This window comes from Buteo buteo, chromosome 3 (assembly GCF_964188355.1).
Source record: "Buteo buteo chromosome 3, bButBut1.hap1.1, whole genome shotgun sequence".
In the NCBI taxonomy this organism is placed as follows: Eukaryota; Metazoa; Chordata; class Aves; order Accipitriformes; family Accipitridae; genus Buteo; species Buteo buteo.
This window is the reverse complement of record NC_134173.1, coordinates 56627803-56651723: the sequence shown is the minus strand read 5'-3', so window position 1 is coordinate 56651723 and position 23921 is coordinate 56627803. Positions and strand designations below refer to the sequence as shown.

The 23921-nt window shown below is 36.3% G+C and overlaps 1 protein-coding gene across 26 annotated transcripts in view; it reads right to left on the bottom strand.

The window, feature by feature from the left end:
* Nucleotides 1–23921, bottom strand: part of RIMS2 (regulating synaptic membrane exocytosis 2) — a 489382-nt gene that overhangs the window by 348480 nt on the left and 116981 nt on the right. For 25 of the 26 annotated variants that reach the window (XM_075023763.1, XM_075023771.1, XM_075023767.1 and 22 more), the window contains one exon: nt 6418–6728. In XM_075023763.1, coding sequence (XP_074879864.1) covers nt 6418–6728 — 311 coding nt within the window. Of the gene's footprint in view, nt 1–3312; nt 3325–6417; nt 6729–23921 lie in introns of all 26 variants that reach the window. The other variant, XM_075023776.1, reaches the window with a different exon arrangement.

The following is a 23921-nucleotide window of genomic DNA, read 5'->3' as shown; positions in this document are numbered from 1 at the left end:
TGAGACTACAGTTTTTGGATTGACATTGGTTTCACATTACAGCTCCAAGGACTGACTATCAAAGTGGTGAAAAATGCTGGAACAGGAGCAGGAAGATAAAGATAAAACCTTATTTGGATGCAGCCCAAATCCTGTAAAACTTAAATCTTTGGTTAATATGTTAAAAATACTGTAGGGTACCTCTAATGCCTAAATTTTGCATCCTGTTCTAGCACCAGGGAAAGTCAGTAACAGCTCTTTGCAGTCATGCATGGAAAAGAATATTGATTCAATTTTAAACTCAACCTGCAAAATACTTGTACAAAGTATTAGATTTATTCATGAAGTGAAAGAATATCATTATGCTTTCGCAACAATTTTGTGTTTTTTCTACTGTGGTGGCCATCAATGTTAAAAAAAAATAAATTCATGTGAGTTAATACTTACATAAAGAATTCTAAAAAGTTTAGAGACACTGTTGTCCTTAGTGGATGCTTCTGCACACGAACAGATCTTCACATAACATTGCCAGTCTGACTCTTGGATATCAACTCCCTGATTTTAAACATTGTCGCCATACAATTATTTTAATATTTCTCACTGTCTTTAAATATGTCAGCAGGTAGAAAAACATAGGTAAAAAAGTTAAAATGCCTCTATTTTATTTGAGCATAGTTTCAAATATGCTTCATTTCCACAGGTCCAGGTAAAGATTGTACACTTTTTTAAGACACCTGGGCTAAAGATTTATCTTCTCAGAAATAGAAGCAATCAAAATCAGAGGCTGCACCACAGTGCTGTGTCATAAGTGTTGCAGAAGAAAAATAGTGATAATCGTGGGAAATGGCCAGTTTTCAGCCTTTCAGAAAGAAATGTAATTGACTGATTCTTTAATGTTACATTGTCGTACTTTAAATTGCAAAAAACTACCATCAGTGGTGTTCTCAGTATCAGTTGTTCATAATTCAGCAATTAAAGAAGAGCCATTTGAAAAAGATATAACATGAAACAGATGGACACACATTTTCATTTATTTAATTCATGCTGCTCTTTGATGTTTCTCAGCTAGCTTATTCCTGCTTTTTCCTCTCTCCTCCTCTTCCCTCTTATTTTGGTCTCTTTTTTCTCTCTGTTCACACCCTGACATCCCCAACGGCAGTCCCAAAAGACAGAGCCTACGCTGCCAACTCATACTGGCACTCCTTCCAAGAACGGAAGCAAAGGGACACAGGGGACCACTTTCATTCTACTGCCACTGGTAACGCAATAGAATAAAACCTTTATATGTGGGAAACGTGTATACATTCCATAAAGAATATATGCACAAAACCTGCATCTTCAGACTCAAGTAGCCTCAACAGTCTTGTTTGCAGTTCTTACTCAGAATAAAATGCATCCTCCAAACCCACTACAGTGTGTGGAAACCACCATGAAAATCCTCCTTTTTTTCTGAGATAAAAAGGATAGAAAATGAACCCCCAAAATACATATGTATCTCTGAAAGGAGAAGGGAAGGAAGGGAGAAGGAGGATATATTTTATCCATGTGTGCTGGCCTGGAAAATAAATACTGCTGTTGTACAATTCTGCAGCTGCTCACTCTCTCAATTTGTTGTTTTCGTTCTGTTTTTTGTGATTTGATCTCATATACTTACAGTTAATCTGAAAGGGGTTCAGGCAGCTTTCTTCATTAGTCTTGCTTTAAATCATGATCTTACAGATCACGATCTTTACAGATACCAAGAACTAATTCTTTTTTTCTGACATTGCTCACCCTCTGACAGATGCAGCAATAATAGATTGACTCATGAAACATGAAAACAAACTTCCTCATGATATTTTCACTTCTTTTTTTTGCATTGAATCTCATGAAAAGTATCCTTAAGGAGACCTCTTCTTACACTAATAGAATGCATGACAAATATATATTGTAAAATCAAAGTTAACATTTTCAAATTTTGGAAGCATTTTGGATTCATACAGGACGGATTGGGGGGATCGGGGGGGACGGACACGGGGACGACCACACTTAATCATTCACATCTACCTGAACTACATAACATCATTTCAGATAGGCATTAGATTAGAAATAGTAATGTCATCATAACTATGCACTGGGAAGACACATGGGTTGTCTCCTACTTCAAGAGAGTTATTGCTTAAAAAGGATAGTGAAATGCCACATATATAGAAAAGAGGTTTATAAAGCAACACCTCTGGAATGTCACAGAAGATTTACAATTTAAAACATTAAATTCATCTGTGGAATATGACTGAAATGGCTTTACAGTGGATCCTACCAAGAGCCAGAAAAATAATTATTTTAAAACTAAAGCAAGGCAACATCACCTGAAGATCTAACAATTCAGGCAAACAGAATGACACATAAAAAACCCCTTTGTATCAGCATTAAGGTTCCCTGTTCCCCAGCTTTTATTATTAGGAAGTTATACACATTTTAAGAGGACATTATAAACATTTGCTTTGGCTTAGGTTTTGGAATGAAGAAAACAACCATTTCACAAGCTGATTGCCTGATACAAAATGACTCAAAAAAGATTATGTCTATTCAAATAATTTTGCTGCTAGAAAGAAAACACAATGTATTGAATGATGAGTAGCGTAGGTCTCGGGAACAATAGAGTACATGAATGGTTTTGATCAAAATAAAATAAAAGACCCTTTTGTATAATCCAAAATTAATGTGAAATTGGATAGTACAAATCAAAGAACTGCAGTGCATACAGCCATAAATCTACCATCTGTGCACAGCAGACCTCAGAATGGACCTTCTGAGTCTATGGATTACACAGAGTAATATTTTGCATTTCTTTGGTTCACATCATTGGGCAGTTTTCAGGGAGTCTAGCGTTATACTACAACAGCATGCATACTCTGCTCACAAGGTTAAGTCTATGAAAACCACTATATATGGTTACTTTTCAACTGCTCTTAGCATAAAATCTCCATGTGATACAAATTATGCTAGTATCACCTCAAACAATGTCAAATATAAGACAGTCAATTATTGAAAGTAATCTAACACTGGACCCTATTGTGTGCTTGCTGCCTCTGCCTTCTCCATGGGTTTACTACTAAAAGCACTGTAAGGCACATTATAAATATTGGATATGAACTAGAAAAAAATTTAATAATGGAAAACTGTTCTGCTGGTGGTAACTACTTGCTCCTGAATAGTTCTTCTCTTTTCTTTTCTTCCGCAATAGATCCAGTGTAAGAAAAACATCCCTGGAGATGTGCAATCCAAAATCATCCCAGACTTCTTTAAGACAACAAATATCAAAACAGTCAAAGAATATTTACAATCAAGTACCTATCTGTCTGTCTGAACAGTTTGGGATCTATTGATTGCATACATCAAGGGAACAGAATACTAGTCTAATGGTTGAAACAATATTATTTTAAGGAAGAATAATACTAGCAAAGAAAACAGGAAAAGTATGGTGAGTAGTACTCAAGAATGGAAAAACAAAAAAGCACAACCAAGTAAAATATAGTAAGGAATGAAACAGAAATGGCATTGGTGTTCTTGAGATTCAAGGAGTGAATGTTGCCCTTTACTCTGTGACCAGTTTGTCTCCAGACGATCAAGATAAGATATATACTTGATATAAAGAACTACTAAGTAATGATTGCTGTAACATCAAAGGAAGCTGCCAATGTTAAAAAAACTTTGATAAAAAATGACATTTTACCTTTGTATTCGAATCATAAGAACCCAAGTATAGAGAGTCTTAGCAATTACTTTTTTCACAAGTGTTTTATTGTTTTTAACTTTTAAAATTATTTTTTGTGTCAAAACTAATGTGTTTGGGATGAAAAATAAAACAGACAATATAGTTCTCACTTTTTACTTATTTCTATTATTGACATTGTGCAAGGTAAATAACAACCACTTCCAAATATTTGAGACTTTTTTGGCTATTTCCCTATTATTTTGGACATTTTGAACAGCCATGGTTTTCTCCTAGAATTAGCTTATCTAGACAAATGGTCTACCATAAGAGAGTATCTCAATTTCTGCACAGAATTAATTTAAGAATAGAAAAAAAACCTGTCATGATGATCTCCCATTAAACATGTTTCTCTACTGGCTGGTTCTTTCAGTTAATGTTAAAAAAAAAAAACCAAACAACCCCAAAAAAACCCAAAAAAACAGCATAATATGAAGCGTTTAGAAAAGACAGAAGACGAGAAGCCTTTAGGAAAAGTTATCTACAATCACTTGACCACAACTGCAAGTTTCAAATAGATAAAATTAGTTTTCTTAACTTGATCAATAATAATAAAGAGAACATAGATGGATTTACAAATCTTAATATTAAAATTATATCAAATTATGATACATATTCTATGCATGACTTCAGTATAAAGATAATAATATATTATCTTCTGTTCTTAACAGTGGTTGAATGTAATAAAATTGTAAGCCTTCTCAATATTATTGCTGAGAACAGCAATGGCACCACAGCATATATAGGTACAAACTTAAGGCCTATCCCCAGCCTTGAATTCTGGGATAGTCTCTCTCAGAGGTGCTGATATTCTCCTCTAAAAGCCCATTTGACCAATCAGACATTGATTGGGCATCAAGGAGGAGTCTTTTTCATTATCTCCAGCAAAGGAAAGACAGTTAAGGTGAGGAACATTAGGAAAGAAAATTATTCAGAAGACCCTCTAACCTTCAATAGCATGTAATACATCTCATAAATATACTCTAAACATACTTGTATATGTTAATCAGGGAACACTAGTATTAGTATCTAAGTAAAACAGGAAGAGGATAATGGCTGAAAAAACAATCTGGATTTAAACAATATGTTGAGTAGAAGTGATCACAATTAGCAGAATGGTTCTGATTTCAGGCACAAATTCTACATTCTTCCTGTTGGTAAATATTACTTTATATTGTCCATGTTTATCATAACATTCTGTTTAGGATAAGTGCATATTACATATCCAAATTATATATTTATTTGTATATCCCGCCCTCCATCTCTCTTACTGCATGCATATAATATAAAAACACTTTCAGAGTTAAATTACTGCTGAAAACAAGAAGGGGGTTTTTCATCATCACTTTATGTATGATACCATCTTCCTGGCAAAATTAAGGAAAAAGAAGAACCACAAGAGAATCAGTCTCTCTTTCCTGCTCCTTAGCATCACGTTAAGCTGCCAGCTGTATTTCTCAGAGACCATGCATACAACTGAGGAGCACTCAGGGCCACTAAATACTGAACCCATCAGCTGAAGTCAGAGCAAAGGGCAACAGGCAGAGTAAGTTAAACAAAAAAGGGTTAGATTAACTACATTCAGTTTGTTCCCAAATAAAACCAAAAATAGGAAATAAAATATGGTAGAATACAAGAGGTGAGGGAAAAGGAAAACAATTTTAATTATATTAGCTGTAAAAGATATTATAGCTGTCTCACTTGTTTCAAGTTTGCGGAATAAATATTGTAATGAGGTCATAGCTGGGCAGCAGAGGAAGACTGCCAGATTATACTGCTCTGGCTGCCAAATTCCAAGGCAGGTGGAGGTCTCTGGAGAGAGGGCGTATCATTTCCATGGAAACACGTGAGCAAGCTCACTCTCTTCTTTCTCCTCTCTCCATATTTAAAGTTCTATTCTGGTCTTGCTTAGAAAGAAATTAAATTTATTCAATGAAACATTTTTTACTTTTGTGTTCCAGTAAAACATAGCCACAGAGGTTGAGAGCCTTCTGGTGCCTTTTGGTACAATCACATCAAGATAAAGGGAGGGAATTTCCAGCTCCAGCCTCTGGCTAAACTGGGTCTTACTACATTAACGCTGAAACAGCCACAGTTTCAACCAATGCCAAGTAACACTGAGATAAACCATTGAAGAAAAAAATTTTCATACTAATGACAATAACTAACAGCAAGAAACTGGGAAACCATGAAAAGACTCAAGGTCATCACACAAAGATTTCACCATCTTCAATACTATTTATTGCAAGTACTACCAGATGATTTAGTTCAGTAGTCTGGACAGCCACCATCTTCCATTAACTTGGTTTTTTGAGCCCTGTTTTGGATTACTAAGATTCTGCTATAAAGTTAGTAGCCACAAAAGAAAAATGGTAACATTCTGTACAGCACAATGACTATAATTCGAGAAAGTTGCAAACACATGGACAAGCTCTGTCACACTGCAACTGTCATTTTCCATGTTGTTTTTTTAATGGAAAGGAATGAAGAACACACATTGTCTGTGACCATCTGAATACAATAAGGGACTCCTCAGCTGCTGCTTCTTAGAATTGTTTCAAGAAGCCCAGTATATATTTTATAGGCTATAGAATAAAAATGAGATAAAACTTAAAAAGACAAAATAAAAATTGTAGCATAAATTCAGCAGATCTTATCAGTAGAAACATCAAAAACTTTCTTACCTGTCTGACGTTGTGTCACTTGTTACTTGATGCTTTACTCCTGAACCATTCTTAATTGAGTCTTGCCTTGTGAGCCCTTGAGATCTGTTTTTGTCCAAAACTTGTGTGGATATGTCACCTGATGGTCCCTGGTACTGTAAATGCTCCTGCAGCTTTGCTTTTTTCTCTTGAGGTGCTTCCTCATTCCGCAAACCTCTAATACCTTCTTGGTCAGGCTGCTGTGGTGCATTTGATCCACTGTTATAGAACCAGGCTCCAGATTTTGTGAGGATTTCTTGTTGTTTTCGGCACAAGTTACATACCCACATTACCTGTTCAGACACATTTAAATGGAAAATCTGTTAGCTTGTGAACACTGTACACAAAGTTTTCATCAAGCATATATCAAATAATTGTTGTCATTTTGAAAGGCAGAAAGAATACTGTTTTAATTCTTTCTATTAAAATTACAATAGTTTAGCCACAGCACAATAAAATATGTCCGTACAACCTTGGAGGAAATAATTTCAGAAAAAAATACAAACTCAAAAATACTTTTATTCTACTTTTGCTGCATCATTTGTAATACAAGGGAAAACCACAGACAGTAGCAATATAAATGAAAAGAATCTACATATTGACATTCCAATGGCAGTAAATGTAATATTTGAAAATGAAGACTATAGGTTGAGGATGATAGAATGATAGAAAAAAGGAATAAAAAATGAAAATGCATTAAACATTTAATCTCTTACGAAGTCAGAGTGAGGAACTTTGGAATAGATCCTCTCCTGTTGCAAACAAGTAATTTTATAATTGTCCAAAATGCCCTGCTGATTTACTTCAGTGGTGATCTGTATCTTACATTTACATGAAGAAGCTGACTTCAAAAAGTGACTTGCTTTTCAAAGCTATTGTAAATCAAAGCCATTTTATAAATAAAGTAACACAATATATAAGGTGGTGAGTGTCTCCATGGCCAAGATTTAGCTTTCTCTGTATGCTTACTAAATTATTAAAATGATTACAGCTTCTCAGTTGTAAGATCCTCTGCATAGTAATGAGATTTTTTTAATATTCTAAAATGTACTTGCTTGCAAAGCTTTTGTATCTGATCACCTTAGTCACATGGCAGTGCAGGAAATTGCCAATGCCAATTATCTGTAAATTAATTTCACATTCAGTTCTTCTGTTACATGAGAATAAATCAGGTTGTAATGAATCAAATACAAAAGACTGGTTATTAATACAATGGCACATTCAAACTGGTTATTGTGTTATCTTAAAATTTCGATTGTACATAGCATTAATTCACCACAAGTTTAGTCCTTCACTCCTTAATCTCCATTTTTCTTTAGCTTTAACTCAGTTCTTCTGTTATATATTTTTGTCTTAGCTCACAGACAAAATTGTATCTTTTCTACTACATGTTCCTTCAATGTCTACATTCAGCCTTCAACCTAGTTATCAAGCCTACAGTTTTAATCCTACACCAAGCTGCCTCTTTTTCAAGGGTTTACAGTACAGGACATTCAAAGGCTTACATTAATGCTCTTCATTATTCTTTTAAATGCAGTTAGTTCCATGGTTGAATCACATGGAAAATGTAGCTTCTACCTCCACAATACATCTGCCTCAGTCCACCAGAAAACATTTCAGGAGCTGCAATCTGTATCTTAGTTTTATTCTCCAGACAGCTATCTAATAGAAAATTTAGACCATGCTGTTCAGTCAAGTCTCACCAAAAATGTTTTGATGAAAGCATCATATAGAAGGTTACTTGGATACAAGGTTTGTACTCAAATTAAACTCACTGACTACCTCATTCACAAACTGCCATGCTGGGGCAGGAAAAGGAGGCATCACTTGTCCATTTAATGGTGGCAATATGCCCCATCATGGTAAACTTCCTTCTTAACTTTTTATAATGCTGATATTCCGTCTATGAGAACTCATGTCTGATGGTTTCAACCAGACAGAACAAAATATCAAAGCAGGGTAAAAAAGAGAGACTCCCTGAGCAGCAGCTTGCTGTCTGAAGCAAGTTAGAGGTCCTGAGAACAAAGGTCAATACTGTGTATGTTTCAGGCCTGGCCATCATTCAAATACAAATTTAAGAACAGCTCTGTTTTACCTTTGCTAATTAAGTTAGAAAGTACATGAAAGCTCCAAACTGAAATTTCAGCACGAAAGACAGAAGTATTTTTGCTCTCTTTAATCAGTAACAATTAAAAGCCTTTAATATTTCTGCTTGGTTTGTACACAGCTGAAAGAAGTTCTAAACTTTCCATATATGTGTCAGGGCAATGAAAGGACCAGATCTGAAACAATTCTTTAAGTATACAAATATATAACAATTTGAATGACTACAAGGTAAAATCCACCAGGTTTTTTGTGTTATTTTTCCTTCTATTAGTAGATGTTAAAATGTCACAAAAAATAGATATCACAGTCTAAACACCTGAGCAACTATGTCCTTGGCTTACAGCCACATTTTGTCCCAGGATAATGCACTCCAGGATGACCAGTATTATTCTCTTGTACCCAAGAGAATGAGAGGTCCTTCTGAATGAATAAGATTTAATATCTCCTCCTCTAAAAGTAGAATCAGGAGGAGTACTCCTGACCTAACCTCTTCCCCGTGATACACAAAATTTAGTGATCTGTTTCAACATAAATCTTAGCTCCTGCTAAACTAGGTAGATGATGATGTATAGCAGAACAGAGCAATGGAATTGTCAGTGCCATGAGACCCATGTGAAACAAGCAAACATTTTATGGTAAAAGTTTCATCAAACCCAATCCCTGATTAAAGATGCTATGTTATGCTATCTTTGTTGTTGTTCTCTACTGTATAATCATCTGGTATTTTATTTCCACCTCTATAGCTTGGAAGCTGTTTTTTAGTGACTGTCAGTGACACTTCAGGGAAGACACCATATTATCTCCCAGGCTCTGCTGAAGTCAAACTGGTTTCAACAGTTTCCACTGTGCAGTGTTTCTTACAGACTACCAAAGTAATTGGGTCAGGCCTGCAGGAAACAGTATGAGCACTTAAACTGAAAGCACTTCATGAAAAAAAAGAAAATTTTTACAGAAAAGAAAAATTTACTTAAAGTATTTCATGTTAAAAAAATTAAAATATACAGCATTAAAAATGCATATATTTATGTATTTTGCAGATTTTTTCTGCCCTTCTAAGAGTGTTTCATAATATTTATAGCTAACACTTCCAATAAAGCCTTATTTGCAAGGTACTTGCAACATGTAGACTTCCATAATGTTGACCCAAGTAGCTATAATTTTAGCTTCAAATAATCACATACAATGAGCAGATTGGCAACTGTTGCACACACATAGAAATTTATGTGCTTTCAGTGGGCACCAAGCAGTTAGCAGTTCAAGCCCTCAATGAGTACAGGGCTAAACTGGCTTCTCCAACTTATCGTAGCATGTAGAAGTACACTTGCAATTTAAAAAATAGTGGTAATTTACAGTGCAGACCTCTCAATTAAATGACAGACATACATGTAAGATAGTGTCATAAGAGCACAGACGGGAAGGTGGCATATTCCTGGACAGGATTTCTGCTTTTGCCCCCAGGTGCCTGCAACAGAGCGCTCAGCAGCTCACATACACGCAGAGCAGCTCTGTCCCTGCCAAGTCCCCACCAGGACGGAGCATTTCATGTGACTGTGACAGCAGCACAGCAGAGAAGGGAAGGGGAGACTACGTGAGTCGATTGGATGCTCAATACATGCATTTTGACATATCTGCAAAGACGACCCACAGAAGTTTCCCTTCTAAAACAGTAATTAAAAAAGGGCTAATCCCTTACATCAGAAATCTGCACTCTAATGTAGGCACGCTACCTACTACACCCATTTCCAAATCTCCTAACCACCACTCTAAAGAGTTCAACAGTCGTGAACATATTTTGTACATGAGCATCAGTGTTGCAACTTGTGGGTGTCAGTTCTTCTCAACATGGGAACACTGCCAATTTGAAAAGGAAAAAATGGACAAAAATCTGCTCTCCAACATCTCTAATTATTATTTAAGTATTCGTTTAAAATTAGCATCTAAAGTGCTAGGGGCACTGTATCGAGACGTGCATTTCAGTACAAAAGGCTGAAACACCACCTAGTGCCTAGGATAAGAACTGCTGAAGTTCTTTTCAAATAAATTTCTCCTGTAAACTGTGAAAATAACCACACAAAATATATCTAGCCTGACATTTTCGCATTAACTCTTAATTTAATTTGGGGTTTTTAAGACAAATTTCTTTTTTTATCCAACACTGAGAAGAAGTATTCCGAATGTGGATTAGACAGATTTACCTCAAACCTTCCATGTGCTTTCATTCACAAAGATTAACTCTATACATAGAACAAATAAGTTCTAACACATTTTGGATTTCTTCAGCAGTTTTTACAAGATTCTTCATAATATGCTCTCACTTCTGCTAACACTACCCAAAAGCTTTCATCACATAATATTAGCACTTTTTATTACAAAAGCCCACAAAAACAAATTCTGCAAAACCTGCAATTATCAGCCATTTCAAATCTACGTATCACACATAATTAATGCACAAAAAAATCACTCCCTTGTATTGTCCTAAATCAAACATTACAGATTTGTCTATTAGATTAAATTCTTCAAAACACATTTCACACACCACTTTAAATTCATAGAATCATAGAACAGTCTGAGTTGGAAGGCACCTTAAAGATCACCGAGTTCCAACGTCCCTGCCACGGGCAGGGACACCTTCCACCAGACCAGGTTGCTCAAAGCCCCATCCAGCCTGGCCTTGGACACTTCCAGGGAGGGGGCATCCACCCCTGCTATCTCTGGGCAACCTGTTCCAGTGCCTTAGCACCCTCATAGTGATGAATTTCTTCCTTATACCTAATCTCAATCTACCCTCTTTCAGTTTAAAGCCATTACCCCTTGTCCTATCACTACATGCCCTTGTAAAAAGTCCCTCTCCAGCTTTCTTGTAGGCCCCCTTTCTGGCAGGCTGCTATAAGGTCTCCCCAGAGTCTTCTCTTCTCCAGGCTGAACAAACCCAACTCTCTCAGCCTGGAAAAGATATTTATAAAGAAATTACATCTGCAGACATCTTAAAGCAAAAAATATGTAATTTAATAAAAAGGATATAGTATGACATTCATTTTAATATTTTCAGGTAAATTATGTGAAAAGACAGCTACTTTACAAAATACCATTCACTGTTCCCCTAAGTATAATTACAGATGGCCTAACACTAACTTCTAAGAACAAAATGGAAATCTCATTTTATTTAAAATTAGATTAAAAGGCACAGTATATTTGATTACACATCAGCCTGAGTTTGATAGCTTAGTCACTACAATCTAAGAAATAATGACACCAAATCCTCATCAGCCTTCAGAACACTACTTTGAATTACAGGTGGGCAGAGGTGCAAAATCGTACTGGAATGCTTTCATAGGACAGTAAGGTTTATTATTATAGTTTTATCAAATGTCTTAAGAGTTCAGCTGCTTGGCAGAAGCACCTAATATATTAGCATTATATTAACTGTTGTGCTTGCTGCTAGTGTTGTTCAGAAAATTTCACTTGGTTTAAATATAAATATATATTGGGTTTTTTTTGTCCTCATATTTTATGTAAGATACAATTCCTTAAACATTATACAAGGTAAGAATACAGCATTGAAAGGAAGGTGGAGAAAAATGGAAGAGTAGGAAAACTCTTTGCTCGGGTCCAACATCAAGGTAACTAATCATGTTTACTAACCGACATACATACAGTTAGTCCCTCTTTTTTTTTTTTTTTTTTTTTTTCAATCTGTCACAGATGTAAAGCAACTTCATTACATCACAGAGCAGTGCAATGTTTGAAGCCACCCTGCACCAAGGAAGTTTCTTCAAGGAAGGAGTACTTCATCTCCATTAGTCACTATGTTGACTTGGAATAGATAACTGCCAAATCAGCATTGGCACTCAGTAACATGAGTCAGCTTCCTCTGTACAATCACGGCAGTTACGATTATTTAGCAAATGTATGCATCTTTGGCTAATGTGGCCCTAGTATAAGTAGGACCCAATGGTGTCTTCCTTCCATCCAGTCTCAATTTCTGCTGATCTTTCCCCATTTTGCCTATTTGAAACATAACAGTGTTTCCAAGGAACTTAAGTTTAATCACTGGGTCTCCTGGTTCTGGGACTGAGAGGGTCACTTGGAACATTGTCTCCCCAGAAAATGAGACTGAACTGCTTTTCTGGTTATTGGTTTGTTTCTGAATACATTAAAATCCCCCAAAGTTTTCCAGTAAAACAGCAACAGCACTATTAATTGTCCCTGTCAGAAGTAAAACTTTTTAGTACTCTGCATATTATTTAGAGTTCAAAGCTCTTTGAATTAGAATAGAAGACTTCTTGAAGTTAGCTAAAGTATAAAATCCTACCTATTTGGTTCTATACACCACCAAAAAATGGCTCATGTTTGCTCTAAAAACAATAATTTACTTCCCCCCCCCCATCTGAAATCTGTATTCTCTCTTACAACTGAGAGTACTGATTTCCATTATGGGTGAGGGAAAATTTGTATCCCTTTATATGAGATGCTTCCTTTAAAATTTTTAATTTTGATATTCCTTTTTAATGGAAGCAACTGCCTACAACTGTGTAAGACATATACATAGCATGCACTATCAATAGCCAACATTCATATTTCAGGAAAACATAGAGGCTTTTACAATGGCTGGAGGATTTAGGGCTTATCTATAGGGACATCATTCTAGAGGTTTAGGTCCAGATTACTGATGCATCTTTTGTATTTACTAAGATCTATTTTAAATACACATTATCATTTTGCAGTGAATGGAATAAATCATACCTACTTCAAGCTCATACATTGTAAACAGAAGAGTCAGGATAGATTTTTAATGAAGCAGAAACTTTTCCAATTCATTTTACTGCTCTGACTGTACAGACAAGTCATCATCATGTAAACATGAGGGACCACCCATCATCAATTTCTACCTTTCTTCAAAGAAATCTTGTTTTTCTTTTCCTGCTGTCTTCTTTCCAAGCATCTATTATTTTTCAAAACTTAATAGTTTTTTCTTTTCCAGTATCAATCCTACTTTGAGCAGGAGGCTGGACTAGATAAATCCCAGGTCCCTTCCAAATGGAATGTTTCTATGATCATTTGCAACTGCATTTTGGTAACTATTTTTCTACATAAAAATAAATCCTAAATAACTGGTTTAAGGTCAATAGAACAACTCTGGATTTATTTGATTGTAACTGAGAACAAAAACTTGCAGTGGTTACAGTACTGTGAAATATTCCTTAATGATGGTTTAGGTTTTTATTTTCTATCAATCAGTTTTACTGCTTCTCTTTCAAGGCAAAATGAATCTGCAAGATTTCATATCCTCTAAAAAGGAATTAATAAAATTATTGGCATTGCATGGTACCTTCTCCTACAATCAGAAGATTGTAGGTCGGGGAGGTTTAGACTGGACATTAGGAAACATTTCCTTACTGAGGGTGGTCAAACATTGGAACAGGCTTTCTAGAGAGGTGGTCAGTGCCCCAAGCCTGTCAGTGTTTAAGAGGCATTTGGACAATGCCCTTAACAACATGCTTTAACTTCTGGTCAGCCCTGAATTGGTCAGGCAGTTGGACCACATGATCATTGTAGGTCCCTTCCAACTGAAATACTCTGTTCTGTTCTATTCTGTTCTATTCCATTCTATTTTAATCCAATACTGCACTATAGCAAATAGACGTTACAGCTCAGTGTTTATCTATTCAATTCTACTTCATTCATTCAACTATACCTGTGGAATACCTTCACCCTTTGTGTCACACCATTTCCTTCTGTGAAATTAATGCATTTAGTCAATGAAGTATATTACAGGAGCAAAGATAATCTCTGAATTTGCTACTGTTATGAGTTGATAAAGATTACCTATTTTTTCAATATTTTGCTATGCCACTAGTCTGTGCTATGGTACTGACTTTCACTTTCATGCAAGTAATAATCAGTTTGACCAAATGCCAAAACTGCTATAATGTTTATTGGCCCTCTATCCATAATGGCACATGGATACCCATGCCCCAAAATTGCATTAAATACCACAAGGATTCCAATACCAGTTAATAAAAGTGGGAAACATTACAATACTGGTATGAGGCTAACATCTTTAAATGTATTTTAAAGGATATCTGTACTCACACACAGAAATTCTGTATACTGAGAGGGTAACTATACTACACATTTGGTCTTGTGTTTGTAGTGAATGGATATATTATACATGAAAAGTTATGATAGTCATAAACAACCAAGATGGCATAAAATAAGTATATCCCTTCTTGTGCATGCATTTGATACAGTATATAGTTACATGATTCTATCTTTTAAGCATAAGAGAAAAATATTATAAGTTACTGCAATTTTTAAAAAGTATAGTCACTGTTTTGTACTAACGCAGTACTTGCCATCCTAATGGACAGTGCATCTTTCTTCTATCCATTTTTTTATTATCCTTAAGGCATATACTAGCAATTTTTTTCATACATTTTTTTCAACCAAGAGTACAATTAGCGAGTAAGACACTGACTAGCAAAACAGATTATTTGTGTTCAAAAAATGTGAAAAAGGCTGCCACAGTAGGACTCCACATGCATAGTAGGACTAGAAACTGTTAGTTGGAACACTAATCTAGGTGGGTTAATATAAGCCAGAGCACATCCTTCCTAAAGTATACTGTATAAAAGGAAGCAGTTCAAGTATAAAATAACTGACATTCTTCAAGATCTGTAAAGGTACTAATTTGCTTTCTCCGTTATGGCACAGGCATCAGTCAACACTGCCCAGTCCAAAGCCTTTCTGTCAATGCCAGTGGAAATAATGCATAATTCCTGCGCAGTGCCATATTGACCATACACAACTCCTTTACAAGCTTTCATGACTTCATGAAGAACTGGATGGTGTAAAGGCTTCCAGTGAGGAAATGACTAATGTGAAATCAGGTGTGATCTGGACATAGTACCCACTGGTGAGTGTTACGTCCCAGCAAATACAGCTGCACTGCTTCCAGAGAACAGAGTTTGTAAGCCCACACAGTACTCACAGGGCCATGAGGGCTCATTAAATAGGTGCAGTGGGTTTTGGCATGAAATAAACCTGCCCTAAGTGAACAGAATCTGCAACATGGTTCCACAAAGTCTTCTTTAACCTTGGAAACTTGCATAATTATGTAATATACTGAGAATGTACAGTTGACCAAGCTACACCTTTACTAAAGTTTCAGATTTGTAACAATCTTAGGAAAGCAAGAGAACTGAGCATACATCGGCTGTCCTTTTTCTCAGCAAGTTTAAGCTCACTCAATAAGGATACTGGATAGAAAGCAACCTCGTGTATTGATTCCAGTTGCCTGCTGCTTCAGGCAACAGCATTTTTGTTAACAACTTTGTAATTTAATAAAGTGCCATCTTAAAATTAACTAGAAATAATGAGGCCAAAATCTGTCAAAATGCTTTTCCAAGTCCTAGAGCTACAATGGAAAGAAAGCCTTTTAATTTCCAGTGCTCATTTATTCCAAGCTAGTTTATTGCTATTTATTCTTGTACCAGTGTTCTCATCTAGTTTAAATGGCTCCTTTCTCTCCTCAGTGTTTGCTGCCTGATGTTTTTATAGAGACCAGTCAGAACCCTCTCTGCTTTCATTTTTCAAGACCAAATAGATTTTGCTCTTTCAGGCTATGCCTATACTAGCAAGACATAATGACATCACAGGGCCAGGTGCTGGTCCATGATTGCCTGCTAATTCTTATGCTTCCTGACACAGTTAGGGCTTTGCTAACCAGCATCTCCCAGACAACGCCAGCACACAGTATAGGAGAACAGCATGGAGCAAGAACTCCTAATAAGCAGCTTAGACACAGCTACCCTGCTATGGAAAGCAGAATTCAGGGTTGTTGAGCAGGACTGAGCCACACAGGAGTCCCTAGCCTGTAGTTCAGAGTAAAAATTCTTACTAGTCCTTAAATTCCTGATTTTACACTTAGTGCTATTTAATCTCATTCATTTTTACTACTGGAGTTCACAAGGTCATCTGGTTCTTTATTGTAAGGTATCCCATTGCTCGCCTGTACTGATAAGTATCCAACTTTGTGTCACCAATGTATTTAATTACAGCATTCTTGTTCTCTATGCCAAGGCCACTAGTGAAAATATTAAAGAACTTCCCCAGCACTAATGCTTGAGGAACTCAGCTAGGAAGTTGCTTATAGCCTTCCCCTCTATATCATTATTCAGTTAATCCTCATTGTTTCAGTTTAACCAGCAATTTCTAGGTGGTCTTGTACCATTTAAACTTCTGCAAAGAAGTTATAGTTACTTGTTACACTCTAATCCCTAGCCATCTCTGCACGCGAAGGAGTTCCTTGAACTCCTCAGTCCAGCCACTTTTTGCCTATTTGTTCCCTGAATTCCTCAAAAAAAAAAATTTCTCTATAGAAACCGTTGTTAGAGCAACTTTGCTGATGGATTAAAAATTTCTGATGGCAGTTAAATTTTTGGTAGAAAAATACAAATAGTACAAATAGAGGGTTATGGCTGGAGTAAGGTAATATAAATAGACATTAGAATCATAATTTTCAACAGTTTTATAGCAAAGTGATTGATGCTAACAGTTTATAACACAAATCCAGGATGTCTGAAAATATTAAGTTTTATTCAAGAAAATATTATTACAACATTTTCTTGTTTTCTTAAATATTTTTGTAATAATTAATTCAGGCAAGTAAGTACTGTGTTCCACCAGATCTGGCACACAACAGAAATCATCCAAATGACTGTTCCAAGTTGTTTTATTTCACAAAGATTTTTACTCTCAAAGGTACTGGTAGAAATATCCAAATATCTTACAGTGATTTGATTTTGGGTCTTTTGTTGCCTGAAACTCTCAATTAGAAGTTATTTATGCCGCTTCGTTAGGGAACCAGCTAATAAAAATAACAAATGATCTACAGCACAGAGGTGCTGAGCATATTCATTAGTTAATGCTTGTAAACTGTCTGAAGATGAATGGTACTAAGTGTTCACAGGTTATTTAGTACTACAAGACACAGTATCAACATCAATAAAAGGCCAAAAAGGGAGAAAATGTGACAGGACCACAATAAGCCTGGGGTTTGTATGCAGACAGCATTAAATTGAAGTCAACAGAAGTACACCACTTACATCATCTGTGTCATCACTCATTACTGAAATTCTCTGAGAAAAATGAAAGATCCAACTGTAATGAAATGTATCAGAATGGTAATAGAAAAATTGAGATGCTTATCATGCAGTTACTGCTGTATTGAATCCCACATAAACATTCTTCAACTTAACATAAACTTGCTGCCTAGACTCTTAACAATGCAGTCACAGCAACACAGCTCCCAGTGCAAGCTGCAAAGCTCGGACAAAAAATAAGACATATAGAATCATAGGATATCTTGAGTTGGAAGGGACCCATAGGAAGCATTGGGTCCAACTCCCTGCTCCTCGCAGGACTACCTAAAACTGAACCATATGACTAAGAGCATCGTCCAGACGCTCCTTGAACTCTGACAGGCTCGGTGCCGTGACCACTTCCCTGGGCAGCCTGTCCCAGTGACCGACCACCCTCTCGGTGAAGAACCTTTTCCTAATGACCAATCTGAACTCCCCCTGACGCAGCTTCATTCCACCTCCTCATGTCCTATCGCTGGTCACCAGAGAGGAGATCAGCACCTCCCCCTCCGCTGCCCCCCTTGAGGAAGCTGTAGACTGCGATGAGGTCATCCCTCGGCCTTCTCCTCTCCAGGCTGAACGAGCCAAGTGACCTCAGCCGCCCCTTGTAAGTCTTGCCCTCGAGACCTTTCACCATCCTGGTCTCCCCTCTCTGGACACACCCTAATAGTCTGATGACCCTCATACATTGAGGCACCCAAAACTGCACAAAGTACTCAAAGTGGGCCGCCCCAGTGCGGTGTAGGGTGGGACAATCGCCTCCCTCGACTGGCTAGCTATGCTGTGCTATACAGGCTGGAAACCTACACTGAGTTGCATGCTGCAACAGCTACACAACTTAACCGTCCATGAGATGCAGCCACAGTTAACCGTGACAGAACAGTAAGAAAACCTAAGATTAAAAAAATACTTTACATGTATGTCAGTTTGATGAATTTCAAAATAGTAAAGGAGAATAAGAGTAGAAAAGCAACAGACTTAGTGACACCTAACACCGTCAGGTATATATTATTTATCAATATGCTGAAAAGAGCAACCATATTCTATGAAAGGAAAAAGGAAGTTATGTACAAGGAAATAAAGCTAATTTTTTAAATTCCAGTGTCAGATAATCCCCTTTGTTAGGAAACACATCTGGTTAATTGCCTACATTTCTACTTTATATATATTGACAACTCTTTGTACTTGCATAATAATTTCTTCCTTTAAAATATCTACAAATTCCACATATGCAAAGTCCTTCTGCTACTTCAGCAGCCTGTTGAGGTGCCTAGGTGAATGCTTCCACTTCACTGCCAGTATAAATTAGCAAGCTTTGAAAGTGTTATTTGTGAGAATTACTGCCTTCCCTAAAATAAGTACTACTTCGCATTTCACTCAGACAGTTGTATCTACAGTTTAACAACCACTTCCTGCTTTCTTGTTCTTTTGCATCCTTCTTACTTGCTGGGAAAGAGAGATAGAAGGTGGTAAAGATCTTCACATACACAATATATGTGAACTGACAGTATAAAGCACGACAATGCAATGTCTCAAGTCCTTCACATCCTTCAAAACTCATGAGAATACAGATGAAGTAAGAACAGGAAACAAGTCACGGACTAAATGTCTCAAAGAATACCAATAGCTGAATAGGCTAGTACGCTCTCTTCAAAAAAGTGTCCACACTATGCTTTCAGTTTGCAGCTAACAACTAGCAGAGTTTTCAAAGAATATTACCTAATTTTAAAGATAATTTAGTCCTGACAAACTTTGCATGAGGATTTGAAGGTCTCATCAGAAGAAAAGACTTTCTAGAAGCATGTCCTGGAAACTGTTTGTGCCTTAGAAATGACATGCAGTTTACCCAACAAGGAGCATGTAGTTTGTTAGGAAATCTTTTTAAATAGGCTGCGCAGTTAGTACATTCCAGCTCTACAGCTGGAAGTTCTTATCAATTTACCTTGATAAACCAGCATATCTTACTATTGTCATCTCCATGTGGCTTCTGCTTCTCCCTTCATTTTTTCAGCATACACTACAGACAATGTTGAGTGAAGCAAGTCAAGGTCTGTGGAGACACTGCATGCAGCCTACATAAACGGACTAGGTTAAATGCTTGAGGTTTCAGAAAGAAAAGTGGTTAAACAGGCACTTTCACTGAGATTAAATCCTGACACAATGGTTTCTTTATGAAAGAATTTTTACCTTCTCAAGATATGAAGTTATATGTGTTTTCATTCCCAATTCTGGACCAGACCTAACCCACATTTAACTCCATTGAAAGTGAAGACAGTGGTCTATTTCTCTCTGATAAAGCCATCCCTTTCTTCCCTAGCTGTTATGGGTAAGTTCGTAACTGGTGGCATGCTCTGCCTCAAAAAATTGCTTTATGCAGCAGACAGCTCCTGTTTTGTGGATTTGGGGCATGAACAAACCCTTACCTATGACAACTATATAACATGTAGATTAGAATGTGCCATAAAGGACACAGCATTATGTTACACTTTCCTGGAGTTGAATAAAAAGTAGAAATGGAAAGCATCTGAAATACTGACTTGGCAATATCATAATAAAATATTTCTGGCTCCCTCTAGTGGGCTTTAGTCGTGTACCACGTTAGCAATGTTACAGTAAGGCACCAACAGTAAAGGGCTTTGGAAAGTTGTAACAAAAAATTCGAAGTCTTCACTCAGTACTTCTGGCATTTCTGCAAACAATACCTAAAGTTGCCAGATTTCTTTAAAGGCTCCTGCTTCATTTTCTTTTTCTTTTAGATTTCAGATCTAGATACTTGAAAGGCTTAGAGGCCCTGGTTCAACAATGTATTGATCTAATACCTAGGTGTCTGAATAGTCCCCCCCACTACAGTGTTCTCTGATGAAATTGTCTTGTGCTACAGTGTCACCTTTTCTGTAAACAAAACTAAGTTTAGGTACTTTAAGATTTCTTAAAATCTGTGAAGTACAAATTTTCACAGTGCAAATCCTTGAATCTTTCTGAATTTGCAAAATCCCCTATGTCACCAGTGAACACCAGCCACAGATCAAGATGCTTCAACTACTTTTATTCTTAGAACAGTTTGGTTTGGTTTCACATCTTTTTTTTTTTTCCTTAAGATTTTTTCCACCTCAATAGTATGCAGGTTCTCCTTAAAATAGCTGGTTCCAAATAAAAGACTCATTTAAATATATTAAAGTGACCAAAAAAAATTAAAGATTTCCTTACAATTCTGTTGCACAGGTCATATTATCAGAGCATCCAGTAGCAGGAACTTTCAAGTTCCAAATTAGAACCAGTAAAGTGCTTTATTTTTTTTGAAATTGGCTAAAAATATACTTAAAGAATTTCAATTTTATTCTCTAATTTGATAGCTCTTCCTTTTTTTTCTTGCATCTGCCAGTACAAAGACATCAAATGTTTGAAATCCTAATTTAAATGTCATAGAAGCACTGACAAAGTTTTATGTAGTCTTTCAATTGGTTTTGTTCTTTGTTTTTTACAATTAGGACACTAGTTGCAGTAATAAGTTTAAATCAAAGTGGATGACAGATGACGAGTATGCCAGTAAACTGCCTCCTGGTTTTATGTAATGGATGACCACAACTGAGCTTATGAAGATCAGCTTACCATCACAGATTCTAGAACTGAAATTCCAGCCCATTCTTCAAAATACACTTATATACACTGATAGCATTTCAAAAGATTTTTTTAAAAAAAGGTAAATTGTAAAAAAGAAATTCTGAAAGATTGAGGGCTTCCCCTACTACAACTAAGGTTTGCAAAGGCAAAATTGTTCCAGCTTCAACTAAACTGCCACAAAGAGATAACTCTCTCAAAGACTGATTCCACATGACTCAGATTTTCAAATGAGGGAAGGAAAGCACTCTTTCAGGAAAATTTTATATCAGTATTAGTTAAGTGTGAAAGCAATAAAGCTACCAATAGACAGCACAGAAGACTTGATATAATAAAAGGGAGATGGTATTCTGTTTTTTAATGTATCTAATCTGAAAAACATGTTCCCATGACACAGCTGATACACAATTTACAGCCTGCTGTATCCGACTATGACTGACTCAGCTAATACTAATGAACAATGGAAACTCTGTCCTCAGTTTTGAACGAACATGATAGTACTGCATTTTTCTTATATCTGTTCAGAATTGTATGTTGTTTAAAAAAATGTTTGTTGAGTAACACTGGTTTTGAGAGAGTAACTCACAGATAGCTAACCTCACCACAGTAAATGCACACCTGCTCTGACTTCTGAATGCAAACAGTATGTACACTTCAAACTTTTAAAAAAGGAGCAACAAAACAGTAAGAATGCTGCACAGTTTGTTCTCATATATTCAGAGTATTTTCCTGAACATTCTCAAATATCCTATCAGAAAAGACAAAAATTTTGGTTCAGAGAGAAATTACTTCCAAAAATTATGATTTACAATTTTTTTTTATGTATTTTAGTGCAGTTAGTTACACTGCAACCAAGAGAAGTGAAAATAGCAGTTCTTCCACCCAAAATCAGAAAATGCTATGTTTCTTTATAGGTCAGAAAATGGTAACATATTTAAATTGATAACTAGAGGAACACTCATTCAATAAATCCTATAGAGTAAGGATACATACTTTTCTAAGTTTTCTATGATTTTTTCTAAATTCACTAAAATCATCCTACTCAAAAACCCAAGTCAATAAAACTAGCTACTTTCATCATTTTCATGACATTCACATCAGGTCCTCACATGGACATAGTATCAAGTTCATAGTTCTGAAGAATGATTTCTTCAAAATATAGAAGTTCATAATACTAAAACTATGAAGTACAGGCAAAAAAACCCACATTCATGCAATTTCACTGATTGTTGAGGAAAAACAGGATGAAGATGAAATCAAACTTCAGTAATTTAAAGGATTCCTTGGGACCTAGGTTGAAGTGATTGGAAAGGCAATTATTTTTAATCTATTAAAAATTTATTTGTAGAATTTCTTGGGATCAGTTATGTCTTCACTCCCATCTGACAAGTTGATTTCCTGTAAGTATATGGCACATCAGACAGGGGAAGAGCTGCTCACATCAAAATTAGCATCACCATATATATAACTATAACCAGAGTTTGAACATGATCACGCACAACTGCAAGGATGAAAGCTGCAGGATGTACTGGGTTTGGCTGGGAGAGAGTTAATTTCCTTCACAGTTCCTAGTATGGGGCTATGTTTTGGCTTTGTGCTGAAAATAATGTTGATAACACACTGATGTTTTAGTTACTGCTGAGTAGTGCTTACACAGCATCAAGGCCTTTGCTCCTCAGACTGCCCTGCCAGCAATTAAGTTGGAGGAGCATAAAAAGTTGGGAGGGGACACAGCTGGGACAGCTGACCCCAACTAACCAAAGGGATATTTCATACCATATGACATCATGCTCAGCAATAAACTGGGGCGGAGGTTGGCGGGCACCTGCTGCTCAGGAACTGGCTGGGCATTGGTCAGTTTGTGGTGAGCAACTGTTCTCATCTGCATTAATTGGCTTTCTTAGGTTTTATTTTCCTCTCTGTTTTTTTTTTTTTCTCTTTTCCTTACAATTTTATTTTTTATTATTTCTTTTTAATTATTAAACTCTTACTATCTCAACCCACGAGTTCCTTTCTCACTTTTACCATTCCAATTCTCCCCTGATCCCACCACGGCAGGGGAGTGAGCGAGCAGCTGTATGGTGCTTAGCTGCTGGCCAGGGTTTTAAACCACGACACAGGACAACAAAGCTTCTATTTCACAGTAAAACCACTTTTTATGAACTTACAATAGTAACATCTAAGCTCCTTGCCTAAGTAGCTTCTTTGCAGTGCTTTCTAATTAACTGTAGGAAATCTAGCAAATGCTGGGATATATGGGACAAGTCTCAGTAACTTAATTATATCCTCAGGCTTTAAGAATAATAGCCACAGCTCCCTCATTGGACAACCACAACTGTAAAGACATAACAAAGATCTCACTGCAGAATTTTCAAATGACAGGGGAAAAGAACCTGATTTGCTTTTTTACACTTCATGTAACAATCATAGGATTGCTTTAAGGTTTATTGTAACTAAACAGAAGCATATAACCAGATCTGGATGGAATGATTTTGGTATACATGGAAAGAGTTGCACTTGCACTTTGAATAAAAAAGGATGCTTCATGTCTAGTAGTTTTTAAAAAAATATCCAAATTATCTCAGGACTGTCTAAAAACAAAATGTGTTTAAGTTCCAT